Source organism: Apodemus sylvaticus, chromosome 3 (genome assembly GCF_947179515.1).
Source record: "Apodemus sylvaticus chromosome 3, mApoSyl1.1, whole genome shotgun sequence".
NCBI lineage: Eukaryota > Metazoa > Chordata > Mammalia > Rodentia > Muridae > Apodemus > Apodemus sylvaticus.
The window spans coordinates 60313375-60333628 of record NC_067474.1 but is presented as its reverse complement, the minus strand read 5'-3'; the positions used below and the strand labels follow the sequence as shown (position 1 = coordinate 60333628).

At 51.7% G+C, this 20254-nt stretch overlaps 1 protein-coding gene across 1 annotated transcript in view; it reads left to right on the top strand.

Annotated features, from left to right (window-relative positions):
• The first annotated feature begins 4800 nt into the window (after window positions 1-4800).
• Window positions 4801-20254, top strand: part of Gabbr2 (gamma-aminobutyric acid type B receptor subunit 2) — a 339984-nt gene continuing 324530 nt past the window's right edge. Inside the window, exon 1 of the mRNA XM_052176457.1 lies at window positions 4801-5361. Within this exon, the coding sequence (XP_052032417.1) occupies window positions 5044-5361 (318 nt within the window). The 5' untranslated portion in view covers window positions 4801-5043. The remainder of the gene's footprint in view (window positions 5362-20254) is intronic.

Genomic DNA, 20254 nt, shown 5'->3' with positions numbered 1-20254 from the left:
AACGGGAACCCAGGAGGGTTTGACTTCAAAGTTCCTGTGGGCCCTAATGGTCAGGAGGGACTCCAGTATTGGCCAGGCGGTTGGACTAAAGGCTTTGTATGCACCTTCCCCTCCTGAGGCTCAGTAGCAAAAGCGTACCTTCTGTCTGTCCTGGCTTCCTTTCGAGAGAGGCTTGGAGCTCCGACCAGTCTGCCCTCTGGAAACCATCCGACTAAGAATTGCTTCTCACCTCCAGAATATGTTGGGAATGCAGTCCCCAATGTTGGACCCTATGAGAGCGCCAGCCACCAAGGGAACTACTCTCCTGAAGCATTGTGGCATTGTGGCGGGGTCACTGTCATTATAGGAGCTTTCTTGGGGAGGCCAGGAGACCCAGATCCAGCCTCATTCAGTAGAGTCCCTGGCCAGCTTCTCTTCCTGCTTGTGAGTGTTGACTTTCAGAAGTGTGCTGTGCACATGAATATGCGGTTGTGTATACATATATGACCACATGTATAGTTGATGTCCGTAAGTCATCAGGGGTTGGAGGCTGGGGGATGATGTCAGGTGTCTTCTGCAATTGCTCTCTACTGTTTCCTGAGACAAACTCTCTCACCCGTTGTGGAGCTCACCGATTTGGTTAAATCATCGGGCCAACAAGCTCCTAGGATTATCCCTCTAGAACTAAGATGTGTACCACCTTGGCTAGCTTTTATTTTATTTTCATATGTATAGGTGTTTTGGATACCATATGTGTACAGGAGTCCCTGGGAGCCAGAACAGGACATTGGATCCCCTGGAACCAGAGGTACAGATAAACCACCATAAAGGTGCTGGGGATCAAACCCTGGTCCTCAGGAATACCAGCCAGCGCTCTTAACTGCTGTCATCTCCCTAGACCCCATGCTTCTCTCTTAACGTAGGTTCTGGGATTCAAACTTTGGTCCTCACGCTTGTACAGAAGCATTTTATTAACTGAGTCTCTTCCCAGCCCCTTGGTGGTGTTCTAAACCTTTTTATAATGCTCCTGGTCAGACATAGATGTGTATCCTCACAGGCAGGTGAGTGGAAGAGGCAGGTGCAGGACCAGGGATGGAGGTGGCTTGTGCCTATTACTGTCTCTGCCCCCAAGACGTCACTGAGTAAAGAAAGCCCAAGTCCCTCCATTTGCAGATGAAGATGCCAACAGCCATTTCCCAGGCAGCCATGAAGTCTGAGATGCTGCATACCCAGGTGTCTGGCACAGAGCAGGTGGGTGGTTAATGTAAGTGGCAGCTATTATTATTGCTTGAAGATGTCACTAGACCACATTTGATGCCGGAAACCCAATTTTTCAGTTTAAAAAACATGCCTTGGGGAAAAAGGAACACGCTCCTTAGAGTCATTCAGGGAATCTCTTTCAGAGCCATCATTCACAACCTCTCCATAAAACAGAAGAAGAAGAAGAAATAATGTAAAACAATGTGCTTTATAAAAACAGCCAAACTGCTTGATCGAAGGAAATATCCCCGTGTAAACACGAATCCGTGGAAGCGGTTTGTTTACAAGGGTGGCATGTCAGTACTTCTTAAAGAGAAAGGAGTGGCTCAGTGGCTGGCGCCGTGACTTGCCACCAAGCCTGATGACCCCAGTTCAGTTTCTCAGCATCTGTAAAGTAGAAGAAGAAAACTGACTCCTGCAAGTTGTCCTCTGACCTCCACACGTGTGTTGTAGTACATGTTGTGCATGTGTGCATGCTCACACACGTACACTAAAGAACAAACAATTTAGAAAGTGTTTAGAAAGAGTGAAAGGGGGCCTCGCAGATGTTTGGGAGGTGGAGTAGAGGCAGGGGCATGGACAATGGGATGGAAGGGCAGCGTTGTACATCGGACAGGGAAGAGCTGGCCATCCCGAACTCCCCCAACCAAGGTGACAGAGGATGCCCAGCCTAATAGAGGCAAAGAGTAGACTGTGGGGCTGCGGGTGGGTGCCTTCCTGTGTCAGAATCTTGTTCAGAAGGAAGGATGCTGTGCTCCCTGATAGATTATACACCACAGAGTTCAAAAGTCCCCACAAAGCCAGCAAGGGGCTGTCTCGGTATGCCTAAGCTGGGATTTGGAGACACATTTCTATTTGTAGGAGAGCGTGTGTGTGTGTGTGTGTGTGTGTGTGTGTGTGAAAGGACGATTGAGAAAACTGGGGTATGGGAAGGCCATGAGACTTTAAGCACTGCAGCCCCAGCTAGCACTGACTCCCCTCTGGATGTGAAGGGCTACCCTGAGGCTTTGTTGGGTTTCTTATAAGGAGAGGACTACATCAAGCATCTCCACAGTCCTGCGACTTGGTCAGTGCTTTTTATTCCCATTAATAAGAAGAACAATGGCCGCCCCAGTCGTGGTCACCTCCCCTGCTTCTACCCTGATTCTTGCCATGCTGCTGAGCATGTGGCTGGTGTGCCTGCCTCTGCCCTTTCCTCAGCCCAATGGATCGCCACTCAGCTGCCAGAGTAGCCCGGCCCAACAGCTCAGATCAGGGCACGGTGCTGCGGCTCCATTCTGCCAGTGAAGCCAGCGACCTCACATCACCAAGGTTCGGGGTCACTCCTGGCTTTGGCCTTGGCTCATACCACTCTTCCCCTCATTCACTCTGTGCCAGTTGCCCTGGCCTCTGACTGCCCTCAAGCATGGCATTCTCCCTCCTACCCCTTGTCCTGGGCCCTTTTCTCTCCTGGGACACTGACTTTCTGTCTTAGCTCCCGTAGGTCTCTGCTAAGGAGTCGTTGTAGTGAGCCCTTCTCTGAACTCCCTGTTTTGGATCTTATCCTGACCTCACCTGTCCCAATTCTCTTTCCCGATGTATTATCCGCCAATGGGTTTTCCTCACACCCAGACCCTGAAATGTCCCCTTCTTCCTAGGTACTGTCTCTTTTTCTCAACCAGAACAGCAAGTCAACAGGAACAATGGCTGGAGTTGCTTTCTTCAGTTCCTTACCTTCCTGGCAAATGTGGAGGAGGGCCTCCTAAGCGGAATATAGTAAAAAGAAGGAATGGTTATTGGCTGAAAGCAGCCCAGCGCCTCCTCTCCAAGAACAGGGATTCCAGGCTAGTGATTAAGGCAGGGACTCAGAACTAGGGAGAACGCCAAGGACCCAGTCACCCACAGTGGAACTCAAGACCAGGACAGGAACTGAGAGTCCCAAGGATGCCCAGACAAGCAAAGTGGGCATGAGGTCACAGTCTGGCCTGGAGCCAGGCTGATGGGCAGGGTCTCCTCCTGTCAGTGAGACATCTGCTAGAATGTCTGGGGTTGCTGCTGCCTCCAGACTATCTTTTTGTCTGGAAGATGGGGGTGCTTGGATGAGCTTTGCTCTTGCACAAACCTCCAGCAGAGAGGGACAAATTACATCTGCTTAGAAAGTGGCTATGCGCCCCGGCTGAGCTGGCCCCAGGGTCTCTGGAGCTGTCCAAGGTACTGCCGTCCTCTGCTCAGCCTGGGTTCGCTCTATCTTCCTGACAGTCCCTGCTTCCTCGGGGTTGCCTGCCTAGTTTCAGATATGCAGACTCCATTTAGATGAACCATTACAAACTGTGTGGAGGAACGGAATCTAGAGCTACTGGGATCACCGTGCTTCCCGTGTCCTCCTTTCGGAGGGGCTTTCCAATATCAAGGGTGCGGAAGAGTCCTTGGTGGCTGTACCTTCTGCTTCCCCTGTATTAGGCATGTATATTTTCTACCTACTGATCAGTGTATTCTCCTGTAAAGCAGGGATGATAGACCCAATGTACTACGTTTATACGGCTGTTTTGAGGATACATCAGATATGGCAGGTAACAAGCAGTCAGTGAAGGTTAAATTCCCACCCTTGTTACAAGGTCGCGCTTATGGTCCACAGTGCTTGGATGGGCTGTTTCGTAATGTGATGTATCCTTGTATTAATCAGGCGTTGGGACTTTGTAGGTTAGTGCTCACAAGTACTATGTTTCACGGGAGACACAGAGGGGTCACTCAGGTCCATCCTGCCCAGGACTACTTTGCCTGCGGTTATCCAGTGTGCTTATGCCACCTGGGAGATAGAATGAACCAAGTCCAGGGTCGTGTTGTGCTTCTTGGGACTGAAGACAGAGTTCCCACCCAGGGGAGAATTTTAAGGCGAGGCCCTTTGGGACTGGGGACACTGGGAGGTCAAATGCCTGGCGGGGCGGTAGGTCTCGAATCCCAGCCCTGGCCTGGGGTTGGCAAAGGACTCCAGGCTGGATCAAGGGTCCCAGGTGCCGCGGTAGCTGGCACAGGAGAACGCAGGCTGCAGGTGCTCCTAGAACACCTTTGTGGAACGTTCGTTCCCTTGACTGGCCCGCCCAGACCTGGGAGAAGCAGTACCTAACCACCTTGCAGGTGCTTCAGGAAGCACAGGGCGAGGCGCCCACATCCCCCGCGCGTAGCAGCTCCGATTTCCCCGACCGTGGTGCTCTGGAGCTCAAGTCCCCGGCGGGGTCAGCCGGCCGCAGCAGCCGGCGCGGCGCAGCGCCCGGGGCGCGAGTGTGCGTGTGCCGGGAGCACGGCCCTCCCCGTGGCCGCCGCAGCGCCGGCGCCTCCCCCTCCCCCGGCGCGCACGGCCCGTCCCTGTCCCCGGAGGCGGCTCGAGCCGCCGCTCAGCAGCCTTGCCTTCGCCTCCCGAGCCTCCTGCCGCCCTCCCTCCCCTGGCCGGGCTCCAGGGTCCGCCGTCCCGCGGCTCCGAGCAGGAAAGAGCTGCGATCGCACACGGAGGCGGGAGGAGGCGGCCGGGTGCGGGGCGGCCGCGCTGGAGAGAGGCGCGCGGAGACTCGGCCCCCTCGGCGCTCGCTCGCTCGCTCGCTGGCTCCCCGCCTCCCGCACTCCGCTGGCTCCCACCCCTTCCCGGCGTGATTGATCCGTCACGGGAGCCGCCGCCACCGCGGCCGTTCTGAGCGAGCAGAAGCCGGAGCCGAGCCGGGGCCCGGGCCGGCGCCATTGCGCGGGAGCCGCGGGCAGAGCTCGGCGCCGGGCGGCGGGCCGGGCCAGGCCATGCGGGCCGAGTGAGCTGGCGCCCGCAGCCCGCGGCGCGGCATGGCTTCCCCGCCGAGCTCCGGGCAGCCCCGGCCGCCGCCGCCACCGCCGCCGCCCGCGCGCCTGCTGCTGCCCCTGCTGCTGTCGCTGCTGCTGTCGTTGGTGCCCGGGGCCTGGGGCTGGGCGCGGGGCGCCCCCCGGCCGCCGCCCAGCAGCCCGCCGCTCTCCATCATGGGCCTCATGCCGCTCACCAAGGAGGTGGCCAAGGGCAGCATCGGGCGCGGCGTGCTCCCCGCCGTGGAGCTAGCCATCGAGCAGATCCGCAACGAGTCACTCCTGCGCCCCTACTTCCTGGACCTGCGACTCTATGACACCGAGGTAAGTGTCCAGTCGCCCATGCCGCCGTCTGGGCTGGGGCGTCGAGGAGGGACAGAGCTGTGATTGTCCCCTCCTAGCTGGCTGACCGCATACTGTGTCCATCAGGGTCCCACTGGGCTTGGCTGGTGCAGATGGGACCCTGATCTGTGAACACCTTTCACCTCTGCGAGTATGTGTGGGTGGGTCTGGAATGGGGTCTCCTTTGACCAGAGGAGGAGTAGAGATGGGAGAGGTTGGATTCCCAGAGGCCTGCTATGGTTGTCCCTGTCCGGGCGCCGCTCCTAGGGTTGTGGGGTGCCAAGTGAGAGGAACAAGTACATTGACTACAAACTGGGCCAGCTACAGCTGGACAGGCTATGGGGCCTATTCCCAGACCCTAAAAAAAAATCCAAGACGCCCTTTTTAGGGCCAGAGGGCTCCAGGACCCTAGGGGGTCAAGCTCCGGGCAGGACCGGTCCTGTAGTGCGCTTCTGCAGCTCCGGGCAAGCGCGCCGTGGTCAGCCTCGGAGCCCTGAGGGCTCTGCAGCGCGGCTGCCTGGATCTGTCCAGCGCTAGCAGTAGCTGGAGCAGTTTTGGGAGCCTCCCCGCCTTCCCCCTCTCCCCACCTGCCTTCCCCCTTTCCCCGCCTTGGGCTAGTTGCTCATAGAGTGGCTTGACAGGTCTAGCCCGGGACATGTGCTGGTGTTGGGTCGCATTGCCACTTTTGTTGGGGAGCTGCTGGCACAGCTGAGCAGGTGCACACTTGAGGCGTCCGAGTCGTGGGAGCCTAGACTTGGAGTGTGGCAGAGGGTTCCCCTCCGGCCTTCTTTTTTGAGCAGAGCTGGAGAACCAAGACCTTTCCATCCCAGATTCCGGTCTCACGCCCTCTTGTCTAGGTTCCCAAGAAGCCTCAGCTCAGACCTTGACTGCCCACCTCTGAGGCTAGGACGAAGAGAGGGCCTGGAAGAGCGATCAAGAACAAGGTCGGGTTTGCGAGTTTTTCAGGACCCAGGGAGCCCCTACTCTTCGGTCCGCAGCCTAGGAGATGAGATTCGGCCTGAAGGGGGCAGTGATTTCCTTTACTGTGAGCTCTGTTGGCGCCTCTTGGATCTCCCAGCACAGCCAAGGCGCAGCTCTCCACCCTGGCTTCCAGGGCTCCCCTGGCGCGCCTTTGCTGGAGCCCGGGAAGACTCCTCAGGGAAGACGCATCCCGCTGGTGGTGTAACCTGGGCTTGGCTTCCTCCCTTGCCTGACCCCCTTTTTTATACCCCTCACCCCCCAGAAAAGAGCAGAATGTAGATTGTATCTCATTCCTGCCTCCCCCGCTTCACCGATGAAGCAGCCTGCTGTTCTGCTCTGTAAATAAAAGGTGAAGGCATCGGTGGCAGTTGGTGGCGGTGAGCGCAGGTTGCTGCAGGCGGAGAGACTCCTCTGCCTCGGGAAGAGACACACTGGGTGGCTGTGCAGGGCTAACCGTGTGTGAAATCACTTTCGATTGACGTTTCCTGACACCCTCTGTTTTTTCCCCCTGAGCGGTTCAAGTACTTTAGGGGTACTGGTCTGGCACATGCTCACATGCTAGGTGACAGTGCTGTGTATTTATGCAGAGGCATATCTCCTCGGCACTCTTTCATGTGACTTCTGCCCATGTTCTGGAAGGGGCAGGGAAAGGCTGGTTCTTTGAAGATAAAACCATTTGTAGACAGGGCAGCCCTGTTTGCATCATGACTATGTCTTGCAAAATGTTTCCAAATGCTTCCTGGGAACTTTCCTGTTAATCTGCTTGTGGCAGCAGAGGGATGGGTGCTAGGGTGCAGCGTGTGGGCCAAAGCTTTTACATTTTTTTTTCTCAAGTACCTCTTGGTGGCTTTCTGAATGAGAGGGCCCAAAGTCAAGAGGATGAGGCAGTCAGAGGTGCTTTGATTGGTGGAAATATTTCAGAAACAGCACTGGGAGGAGGGTAGGTGATGATTTCAGTATACTGTCAACTGTACCTGTTCTGGGGCTTTAGGTTTGAACACGGCAGAAATAGGATATCTAGGATATCCCTCTGACCCCTGACCCTGCTCACTCATGACCTTGAATTGGGCAGTTAATCTTTAATGCCTCTAAATGCAGGTGTCCATATCTCCAGAGCAGAGTGGTTAGCCATCCTCTGTCGGATGGCGTCCAGGGGCTTACAGAGAGATGCCAGCAGACTCCTCTGCCAGTGCGCTGTCTGGCACACTGTGAGCACTTGATAAATAACTGCCTCCCTTTCTGCACTTCCATTTGGTATGGATTCACCAGTAAGACGCCGTGGCTTTAGGTGGGATAAGTCAGTCACTGCTAAAATATTAAGAATGCTTCTTTCCCCTGCTTGGTCTTACAGTCTCTAAGAGAGTCATGGAGGTTACCACCAGAAAAGGGAATTCTGGCTGAGAGTCAATATATCATCTCTTGCATGAGGTATCATATTTGGGAGAGTGCCCAGCACCTATAATTACTCCCCTTCCCACAACTAACCTCATCTTTAAGGTTTTCTCTGAGTTGGACTGAAGGAAAAATCAGTCTGAGAACTTGGAGCAGATGCAGGGCAATCTGAAAGGCACTTGCCACTTCTGAGTGAGTGAGCGGCCCCTGGTAATGCAAGGCTGTACTTGTGCACTGAGAGAGCTGCCTCTTCACCGTCTGCTGCTCCTGTCAGAAGATTCCAATGTAGGATTCGCCAGTGAGATGGGCTAAATCTTGCCTGGCTTTGTTGACATTTGATATCAGTCATGGCCTCAATGGCCAATGACTGAAGGAAGCCCAGATGGACCTTGGTCCACACCACCTGTGAAAAGGATGAAAGATACAGCAAGGTATAGTTTATCTGCTCTCCCAGACCAGTCTACCTCCTCTACATATTTGTGTTGGTTGAGCCTCTTCTGTGATGAGACAGACAATAGAACTTCCTGTTTTCCTTTTTATAATACTGGGGACCAAACCCAGAAGCCAAAGGCTTTGTAAACTATAACCCCAGATCTTCTCCTACAGTTTGATTTTGAGATAGTCTCCATAAGCTGCCCAAGATGGTATTGAATTTGCTCTGTAGCTCAGGCAGGCCTTGAACTTGTACCAGCATCTCTAGTAACAGATATTCCAAGCTCAACCGAGAACATTCAAGGCCTCTATCGAGCATCTGTCTGCTGATGGGGCATCACAACAGATCACTGGGCGGTCGGACTTCTGCTTCTTTAGTGGAGCATTGCATCACTTGTTTATGGATTCCAGGAGGACTTGCATAATAAAAACACAAGAAAGGCACTGAAACTGTAGACACGAGGAAGTGCCAGAAGCTATGCAGAGGCTTTGAAGCTCCCACCTTAAGAAAAAGCTGGGAGTAGCATTTGGAGTGTCAGATTCTCTGCTCTATGTCTGAAAGCAATCCAGATACAAAAGTGGAATTGGTGGATTCTACTACCTATGAATCCTTTGATAGCCACATTAGTAAAAATAATTATAATAATCAAGGAATATACTAAAAATAATGGTGGTGGGTCTGATCTGATTAGTGCTCATTTTAGAAAAATTGATAGATATAGAAAAGCATAAAGAAAATAATTGCTCATGACCTACCTTTGCAAAAGTAATTGCATCAAATAATTAGGATTATTTCTTTCGGTTTAATATTTTCTTTTTTCCAGTTACTATCACATCATGTGCATTTCCCCATGTCTTTAAGTCTATCTTGTTAATAGGATTTTTAGTGGCTGTATACTACTCTTTCCCATGCACATATAAATATTTAATCGTTTCCCTGCTGTTGGATTGCAGCTTTCTGACTTGTTAGTATTTTTTTTTAAAAAAACACACACTCAAAATATTGTAATAGAAGAAAAGAAGGTTCAGGAAATCAAAGGCACACCACCTAAGCATGCAGCTCGCTTTCAGGAAGATCACTCTGACGAGGCAGGGATCCGGCTTAGAAATCCCAGCAGAAGCAAGTGATTGAAGACGCTGCCTTCTCCCGAGCAGCTTTGCCAGCTCCCTGCTCATTTACGTGCTGCACTTTGTTTTATGTGTGTAACTGTGCACATGTAGAAATCGAAGGCCGCTTAAGAGAATCGGTCATTTCACTCCTACCTTGTGTGCATGCTGGAGTTTGTGTTCCTGTCACTAGGCCTTGTGACAAGTGTCCTTTCCTTCAGCTATCTCACTACTCCCTGCACTGTGTTTTACAAAGGATTCCGAGAGCTGTGAGCTGTGTCTGTGCTCCTTAGGAGCTGAGCTCAGCTCTGCAGGTGTGTGCCAAGCACCTGCTAGAGCTGCTGTGCTGTGGAAAGGCTAGAACCGCAGGTCTGGCCTGAGAGAAATGACCAGCAAACAGAGGGCAGAGCAAGAGATCCGTCACTATCTTCAGCTCAGGATAGGATGTAAGAGTGGAGATGGCTATGCATTCTAGAATAGAACTTCCTAAACAGTGAGCATTATAGTATGTGAATTCTATCAATGCAGCTGTTAACAAAAATAGATCTGATGACACAGGCTATAACCCCAGCTATTCAGGACATTGAATTCATAAGTTCAAGGCATGCCTGGGCTACAGAGTGAATTTCACACCAGCCTGGACAAGTTAGTGAGATCTCAACTTAAAAATAAATGTTTACCCAGCATGTGTCAGGCTCTGGTTCTATTCCTCCTGCTGTGGGCAAAAAGAAGCAGGACTGATCTGATTTTAGTTAGGCTCATGTTGAGTGGCTGTACCCCACTGACCAAACTTTAGGAACGCTGCCAGACTTAGGACTCATGTAGAAACCCAAACTAATGGTTCATATTACTAAGCAAAACCTGGAGTGATCTATGTTCAGGTGTGTCTGTATCCAGGAGCAAGGTGACATCTTTAAAAATACCTTCCTCTCTGGGTCTTGGCTTTGATCCCTTGCTAGTTCACAGCAAGGCATGCTGTCCTGAGTGGTGGCAGATGGCCCCACACAACTGTGGCTCTGCACACTTGCAGGAAATCCAGCATGCATAATTCTGCCTTCCAAATGCTCCAGCAGAGGTGCTTGGCTTATAGTGATATGAACTGGGTCATGAGTTCACCCCCAGCCAATCATATGATACTGACATGCCAGGCCTGTGCCATGTACCAGCCTGTCATGATTTCAGAGACCAAGAGATTAGATAGATAGATAGATAGATAGATAGATAGATAGATAAATAGATAGATTAGATTAGATGGATGGGAGGGATGGAAGGAGAGAAAGAGAGAGAGAAGGGAGGTTTTCTGTACCCAATCTCAGGAATACAGAGTGGAGAAGAATTTGTACCTATTAGGAAATCAGAGACAGATAAAGGGACATGGATGTCATGAAGGTCTGATATTGGTATCCACAAAGGCAGGCTCATGGGAAATGCCAGACTGATGGTAGTAGTGATAGTTTCGAAGGCAGAAAGAAAATGATCACATCTGTGCTTCCTTTTAGAGGAGGGTTTGGGTGGGGTGACTATAATACAGACATAGAGAGCTGAAGCCTGGCAAAAGTGGAGGTCAGGCCCAGGGAAGAGTCTCAAGATTAAAGGATGGAGCATCCAGGTGTGAGATGTGGTACCCAAGGACAGCCTCGTGGGAAGAAAGGCAGCCTGGGACTGGGCGTGGCTGCTTTGAAGAAGATTGGGCATGAAGAGCTAGGCTTTAGTGATCTGGTAGGAAAGTAGAGGCTGTCTGTGGACAAGGTGAGATTGAAGACCTGGAACCTGCCATATCATAAACTCAAGAGAGAGAGAGGCTGGGGTCTCAAAAGGGATGGAGAGGCAGAGGGAGGAAAAGGGTGGCCCTGTGACCTGGTTGGCAGGAGCGGCACTAGAAAGGGGCCTAGAGAAGCGTATGTTCCTGACAGCTCTGTCCCTGATAGAAAACAGGCAGGGATGGGGCAGGTCGGTGACCTCCCTTCGCTCTCACCTGATACCTGTTGAATGAGGTTAGGCTCAGGGTCAGGAGACTGCAGTCTGGATGCTACTTAACCTGCTTGGAGACCTGGCAACAGTTGCATAAGGAAACAATGAGAAGACCGCAGCCAAACCCACCTCCAGGATGTAGCAAATGCTAGTACTTTGTTGTTACTGTGTTGCCACTATTATTTCCGTATAGTGTGAGGACCATTATGCTGACCATATAGAGCTGCTATGAGGGAGACCAAAGATACATATGGAAGCTTCAAACACTATGTAAACACAAAGTTCTGTTTGCTGAGGCCATTGCTGAGAAGGGTGCTGGGCACAGAGGATTCAGACTCTGAGGACTTCACTGGGCTCTGTTCTCCGTTGTGTGACAGTCATACAACTATCCCTCACTAGGCTGCAGCTGCCTGCAGGCAGAGCAAGCCTGATTCTTGGGGGTGGGTGAGGGTGGGGCCTGGCAGAGCTGGGCATATGGTGGGCCTGAGTGAATGGTTGATGAGTTGAATTGTAACTGGATGACTTGCTATCTTCTGGGAAGGCTCGCCTGGACTGCTTGTCTGGGGCTTGTATTTTCTCAGGTCAAGGTGTAAATGACTTTAGGAATCAAGATGACCTTTGCTGCCAAGCTGGTGCTGTCTTCTTCAGTTCCCACCAGCACCAATTCCTGAGCTCCCACACTGCAGCTGGGGCAACGCCGTCACCATATTCATCCCCCACCAGTTCCTCAGTCTGGACAGGCACCCGCAGACACACCTTGGTCCCCAGATTTCCCTTAGAAAGGAAATGAGAGGGATTGGCCATCCTGTTTAGCGCACATTCTAATGCTGAGCTAGAGTTTTAAGGGCTGATGTTGTCTTTTTAAAAAAGGGGCTTCTTCCTACATTTGGCCCTGCCTCTTAACAAGCACAGAGGAGACGTTGTCCTATACACAGAGACCTGAGATCCCAGGAGGGAACTTAGAAGATGGAAGCGCAAGATGACCAGTGTGAACAGTGGTGCTGAACCAATGTGTACTCTCTAAGGGTGTCTTCTGTTAGGATAGACATGGCAGTAACTAACTACGTCCTGGAATCTCTGTAGCATACTTAACTCAAAGTCTCGTGTGTGTCAGAGGCCCTTCTTGTTGACTTTCACCCAAGAAGCAACATAAGGGATACAGGCTGTTTGCAGGCTGTGTCAGGAAAAGCCCTCAGGAAGGCCCCACATACGCTGGAATCTCCTGTGTGCCTTTGCTTGTAAGTCACATGCATGAGTTCTAGTCCTTTATCTTTGACCAGAAAGAGTTACCGCCTCAGATTAAATGTAAAGGAATCTGGGAAGCACAGAGAAGCGCATGGCTGTCTTGGGCATTTGCCCCTTGGGGTCCTTCAGGAAGATGATACCGGGGGGAATCTGTAGGTGTTGGAGATCTCGGGTTATACCTGAGAGTGATGGAAGAACGGGCTGAAGACAAAATCGAGAAGGCACAGATGGTTGAACCTGGCCAACGTACTTGATGTGCTTGAATTGAGACGTCTTTAGAAACCTATCACTCCGTACGATAAATACATCTTAATTATTTTTAAAGGCTAGGTAGGAAAGTGCACAAACCATGGCAGTGTCCTCACACTTAGGAAAGGGGAGTCACGGAGAGACGGTTGAGGGGGAGGAGCTACAGAGTCAAGGGATGTTCTTGGAACGTCCCTTGTGAGCTTTAGAAGCAGTGGGGAACTTTGGAGTCAGGGCTGTCCTCTTCAGATGGGGGTTCTATACTGGGCCTGAAGAGTAGCTCTAGAATCTTCTTGGGAGGTGACGTGCTGAGCTTGGGTTTCTGGAAAGGGGTTAAGGGACTCAGATAACTGGCTTCCACAACAAGGCCAAGTCCTGCCCTGGAGCCTTGAGAGCACACCCACTTGCTGGGGAGCACCTCCCCCCAGGATCTGGGTGAGGATCTGCAACACAGTCCTCAGTGAGAAGCTCGCAGTGTAACAGGCCTAAGCCACAGTCACACAGGGTGTGACTCACCCACAGCAGCCAGGCAAGGAGGCTCCAGTGGAACACCTTTCCCGGCTTGGCCATTCCCAGCTCAACTGAGAGCGAAGCCTGACTTCTCACCTCATTGTGTTTTGGTTCTAGGAAGGTGAGAGCTCGAACAGGCAAAGCTGTCCAAGAAGCAGATGTCTTGCATCTGCTGCTCTGTTTTCTTCTGCTCTGGGGTTGTTATATAACAACAGGCCAGGCTGGGAGGCTGCTGAAATGCCTTCCTCTCGGTACCTGGCTGTCTAGGGATGCACAGATGTGCCAACTGGATGATACAGGAGGAGTCCTAGAGAGGGCCGGTGGGCTGAGGCCCACTGTACCATCCACAGCTCGCTTTGTTGGCAGGGCCTCTGCTAGCTGTTGCCTGGGACAGAGCCTCTTTGCCATCTTAGCACCATGTCAGGCCCAGGTCTATGGAACAGGAGCTCTAAAAATAATCGTGGAACAAACAAATGAGTCTACGAGCCTGATTCCAGCTCTGGACCTGTGAGTGCCATCGTAACAAGTTGGTGAGGAGCTTTGTGTGACAAGCATTGGGGGAAGCTTCCTGACTTCTCTTTACACACTCTCCAGAGGTCCTGGAAAGAGGACAGGGCATGCACTGGATGTTCCAACAGAGGATGAGATGCCATGCTGATGCTCCCTCCCCTTTTCTCTATAGAATATGTGTGTAGCATCTTGCAATGCACAGCCCAACCTAGGAGGGAAATCTGTCTGGGTTTGAGAGAACTTCTCTGGTCTCAGGTTTGTCTATTGGAGCAATATTTCAATGAAGCGTCAGGAGCTGGGTCCTGATGCCCTGTGCCCATTTTCAGACATCACACTGAGCCAATGGAGGTGGGACCGGGCTCTGGTCCCAGGAGACACTGTAGGAATGAAACCAAGTCATCAGTCTGGGTGAGTCAGGTGGTCTTGTGCCAGGCCTGGGAACCTCCTGAATAACAAGACTTCTTCCGGGCGCCGAGCTGCTGTGTGATCAGAAGTGACTCAGGAACCGAGGGAATGGGGTTAGAAAGTCATCGTCTCCCTGATGCTTGGGATGGGTCTGGACCCCATTAGATAAGCAAATCTGATAGGACCGCGTGCAGAGGTGATTGGCTGTGAGATGATTTTTTCAGTCAGAAGTTTCTTGCCCAAGTAAAAGGTGTGGCCATTGTGATGCCTTTGGACAGATTGGGGGTTTCTTTTTTGCCAATTTCCCCTTTCCTGGTCTTGTGGAATGTGCTGTGCTGTTGAAGGATGAAGTGTCACTGTCTTCCGGAAAATTAGTAGATCCAAGGTGGGAAATAAATGGAGTGATCCATCTTCATAGGTGCCGGGGGTGTCAGCTGCCGGCTAAAGCAGGCCCCTTCTCCTGCCAAGCATCTCACTGCTCAGGATTCTGATGAAATCTCGCCAGCGGAGGCCCCGGGGAGTCGTGCGGTACTGCTGTTCCTGTGCAGTGGGGTCAGGAGGGGCCTGGAGAAAATGATATTTTTACACTCTGCTCAAGATCCACTTGACTTGGTTTCGAGGGAGCTGATTCCGAAAGCAACAGCCACACTTGTAATAATCGCCAGTGTATCAGCTGAAGCAATTTGCCTTGTTTCGGGAGCTACCCGTTCACTGGAGCTTCTACACGAAGGCCCGGAATGGCTTCGGGACCTCACGCCTCACTACGGCAGGTGACCAGAGGCCCACGACGAGAACAGGTTTCCATCTCCCTAGTGAAAACTGGGGCCCAGAGGACCAATCTAGATCCTGAAGGACTCTGGGAATATTAGGGAAGTTACGGAGCCCTTATAGAGCTTCTAATGTCATTGTCATGACATCAGACAAAGACAAAGGACATAGACATGTAGAGATGCAGCTACAAGTGTGAGGATTAGGGAACAGGACAAGAAGGAGCCCACTTCCTCACCCTCCCTACCTGCTGTTTGTGCTGTGCGGGCGGTGTTGTTCCTGACAGTCATTGAACTCCCAGCCTCCTGAGAGAGGGATATTTGGCTCACTTTACAGATGAGACTGAGCAAGGTGAAGAGACTTCATGCCATTGGCCAAGAAGGAGCCGAAAGTCGAGCCTTCCACAGATGTCCACATTATCATGTGTCATTGTGCGGGTGTCTGCACCACACCCCCCAACCCAACCAGATCAGGTTTTCTTTTCAGATGACAGGAGGTTTTCTTTGGTGGAATTCACCCTCCCTGCTTGCTTTTCCTCTAATTCAGATCCATCCTCTTCCTTCTCCCCACCAGCCTGCTCAGCCACGCACCTCCATCTCTGCGCTCTCGGCTCGCTTCGAGTATGTCTGTCTACACAGCTGGCTCACACACATCCTCTCTCTTCCCTTGCACTCGGAGAACCTGGCTCTTGGGGGAACGTGTTACCTCCTGTGGTGTTAACTTCAGTGCCAGTGTTTGTGCCTCCTGCTAGACTCAGATCATCTCCAGGGTAACATTTGAACCTCCTGTGTATAACTAGGACAAGCTTCCTAAGCGCCAAGGCCTGGGTGGTGATGGAAATGCGTAGATGGACCAGAAACAGCTGGTCGCTAGAAGGCGTGCGTGGAAGACGTGGGCCAGGAATGGTTCCGTGTGCACGACAAGTACAAGAGCACAAACCTGTCCCTTCCTGCCCCCTACAGGCCAGCATCCAGGTCTCTGCTTACCCGGATTCCCTGTTTTACACCCTGTAGGGATGCACTGTTGTTCTGGGACTGGCAAAACAGGACTATTCCCATGGCCTTGGAGCAACTCTAACCTCAACCTATCCCAGAGCCAATGCAGAGAGCACCTTCCCATCTTCCCCGCCCAGCCCCATGGTCCTTTGTGAACATGCTCACTCTTGCACAGGGCATTTGCACAAGCCGCCACTGTTGGCCATACCTCAGCTATCTTTCTTCCTGCGTTGAGAACTAGCTTGAACATATTTCCTCTGCTCTGACTTAGACCCACACATCACAACTCCTGCTCCAGCTATGGCGTCCCTGTCCATGGCTTGTTGCAGGGACCATTTGGATTTGGTGGGTTAGTTAGTCCATCAATGTGACTCGATCTTCGTTCTTCCAGGGGGGCAAGAACTGGTCTGGTTTTAGCTCCCTCAAGAATACAGTATACTTTCTAGCACACAACATGTACTCAGTAAATACTTGTAGAATGAATGAGGGCCAGCTGAAGGATTACAGGCTAATTAAGATGTTTATAACGCCTTGCTAGTGTGTGGACTGCAGGGAGACAGCTGGCCCAGGGTGGGAAGTTATTCAGCCAGGCAACCTGTGAAGTAGACACTGCGCGGTCCCTGAGCCTCTGTGTTCTGTCTGTGGAATGGGGATGCAATGCTCGAGGTCATTGTGACGGTCAGTAGGGAGTATTCATTGAAACACTGAGCATAGGGACCTATATCCCCGAGTCAGACACTGACTTCCAGAACGACCAGATGGTTATGATGCATAGGAAAACATAAACTGCTGGGCTGGAGAGACGGCTCAGCGGTTAAGAGCACTGGCTGCTCTTCCAGAGGTCCTGAGTTCAATTCCCAGCAACCACATGGTGGCTCACAACCATCTGTAGTGGGATCCGACGCCCTCTTCTGGTGCATCTGAAGACAGCTACAGTGTACTCACATACATGAAATAAATCTCAAAAAAGAAAAAAGAAAAAAAGAAAAAAAAGAAAAAAATTGAAACGGCTGCTGTTGCAAATAAATTAGTTCTTGTTCAGTGGGGCTGTGCTTGAGGCTAGTGGGGAGGCTGTGACCTGGGTCCGGACATTATAGTGGAGGCGTCTCTTGTTGATGGAGGGACACTACAAGCTCAGTGCTTACTCCGTGGCTTGGAGTCTGTTATCTCCAGTAAGCTCCCTATAGCTCTGTTTTGTTGTGGTTTGTTGCTGGTCCCCTTGCTGACTGAGTCCTGGCCCCAGCCACAAGGGCATCCCTGGCTCCTGTTTGTCACCCGAGGGATCCCACCACCCAAGTCTATGCCTGTGGTCACTCAGGGACATCTGTGTGTGACAGAAGCCCCTGTCTGGGCACCTAGCATGGCCCTTGGCACAGTGTTGGAGCTGAGCAAGTGTGACTGGTGTGAAGTACATTGTTGAAGTAACACTTCGGGATAAAATCACAACTCAGCCTGCTAATGGAGAAGGTGTTAGGAGGTGCCAGTTGAGGAGCAGATTGCTGGGACTGAGTGCTGGGTCTGAGGCCGGAGAGACATGATCTGCTGTCCTGGGCAAGAAGGACACATTTCTTTAGCATCAGGGGCAAATCATTGAGGAGTCAGGGTAGTTCAGTAGATGGAGCTCTGGGTGTACCATGGGTCACCTGTCCCTCTGTTCCCTAGTGATGGTGTTGAACAAGCCACAGGCTTCTCAGTGCTTGGTTTCGGCATCTGTAAAAGGAAGCAGTTGTCTCTGGTTTTTCATGGAGCTGCTGTAGAGGAGGCGGGGCAGGGACAGAGGCAATTAAACCTTTCTAGCACTCACTGGGTTGAGGCAGGAGGATGTCAAGAGTTAGAAGTCAGCTTGGGCTACAGAGTGAGACTCTATTTCCAGTAAAGCAAAACAACACAATTGAAAACAAATGAACATAAAATCCTAGTAAGGAAGGCTCCAGAGGCCGGAGAGACGGCTCAGTGATTCAGAGCACTGCTGCTTTTGCGGAGGGCCTGGCTTGCTTTCTAGCTCTCACACGGCAGCCCACGACCATCTAAAAATCTAACTCCGGTTTCAAAGGATGTGATGCCCTCTTCTGGGCATCACACACACACGGTATACATATACACATGCAGACAAAACACTCGTCTGCATTAAATAACGTAATTTTATTTATTCATTTGGGGTTTTTTGAGCCAGGATTTCTCGGTGTAGCCACAGCTGCTCTGGAAGTCACTCTGTATGTAGACCAGGCTGACCTAAAACTCAGAGATCCACCTGCCTCTGCCTCCCAAATGTTGGGATTAAAGTCATGCACCAGTCAGCTCTACTGAATTTTTTATTTATTTTTTTAAAGAAAAGCTTCAAAGAGTTGTAGAAAGTCACAGCTCTAAGATGCCCCTGAAATACCTACAAAGACTGATTAGGCATTCTCTGAGTCTCTAGGTGTTTTTAAACATCTTTTTGATTTGTTCTGTTTGAGACAGGGCTTAGCCATATAACCCTGGATGACCTGTAACTTTCTATGTAGAGCAGGATAGTCTTAAACGTGCAGATTTCTTGTCTCTGCCTTCCAAGTACTTGAATCGCAGGCATGTCCCACCACACTCAGCTTCCAATAACTTATTTATGAAAGGCGCAGGGATGCCGTGACCATCCAAGCGTATGCCATTGGCTTCAACGCTTCCTTGGTACATGGTGCTTAGTACACAGGAGCATCTGCCACATACAGAGATGGGGATGAGGATTTTCTTTGAAGGGGCACATGGAAGGACTCAGCGCATAGAGGAGAGGTGACTCACAGCAGGTGACCTGTGAGCTGTGACCCTTGACCTTGAAAGATGACAGGCAGAGCCCAGTTTGAGGACTGGTGAGCCAAGGTTGGGAGCAAAGACTTCAGTAGACTAACATGAGGGCCATTCAGACGAGCTGCGGGAAAGACCTAGAAGGTCATTATTCTTGGGCCACAGCCCTCGAAAGCACACTTTTAATCAGTCACGGCTCACCTCAGGCTTCCTCAGAGTCCTGGTTTCTAGGCAGTGCTGGCAGCAAAGAGGCTTCATGGGGACAGACACCTTCAAGTCACCTGGAAGCCAAACAAGCAACCTTCAGGACCATGGCAAAGCCCAGGGTGCGGGGGAAGGATGGTTAGACAGACAGATGTGTGGTTTGGCCCAGGCACTCCACACAGTGAACAGGCCCTGGGACTTGTCCTTCCTGAGACTTCCTCAGCCTGCTTCTCTCACAGCAGGGAGGGAGTGATTGTTGAGAGGCTAGGAGAGCTGGAGCCAGACACAACCATCCATGCCTGGAAATACTGAATGGGTGCAGGACCCAGCCTTGTTTGATATCCAGAGAGTCTGTCAGGGGACTCCTGTAATTTGAACAATGGAAAAATGAGTCAGGGCCCCGAAAAGGGCCCAGGCGTGATGTTAACGCATGCTCCAAGATGGGTCTGTAGATGGGCCGAAAGGAGGCCATGAACTTCACACTGCTCCTGACGGCTTTTTTGATGAAGGAAGCAGGGAGCACGGGCCGGGCTGGAGTAGATGTGGACGAGAGCCACAGGGAGACAGGTTGCCAGGCCTGGCTGTGAGGCTGATGGCAGAAGCTGGCGCTCACTTCCGGGACAGCTCCTCCTGTCGGTCTGGTGGGCAGCCATGCTGGCATCAAAGGAGGCCTCAGTGACAGGGGGGAAGCCACACCCTGTGCCAGTCCCCAGCCCCTGTCTCCATTAGCACGGGTGTGGTGAGAGATGTGTGCAGGGTTTTCCTCCAGTCCTGTGACTCCTCCGTGGGAACAGAGCCTGCATTTAGAGGCAGCAGGGCCACTGCCTCCCCCCCCCCCCCTGTCATTTTGGATTCTTGTGATTAATCAGCCCGCCTGGGAAGGATGAAGCCCTGGCTTCCCAGCTGGGACGACGGATGGTTTTGCTTTTGAGCCCTGCCAGGTTCCAGCCTTGTTACAGCCTGCCTCAGATTACTTCTTCTCCGGGCAGAGAGTGATGGGCCATTTGGAAAATGCAGTTGGAAGGGAGAGATTCAGAGCTGAGCAATACAGGGTTCCCGCACAGCGCTGATAAAGAAGTTGATGGATAAAGACTAAATTGCATTTTTACCAAAAAAGACTCGGTGCTGGGCGTTTGGTGAGAGGGTTAGACTGGTCTAGAGGAGCTGCAGGGGAGGGAAACTGCAGGTTCCAGGGCTGGGAACCCTGGATCCCGGGCTCTGATTGTGATGTTCTTTACCTCAGCTTCCAGAATTGTAAAAAGGGAAAGGCACTTTCTAGATGATTATTTTTTCCCAGCCTAGGGGATGGACCCTAGAACCTCATTTGTGGC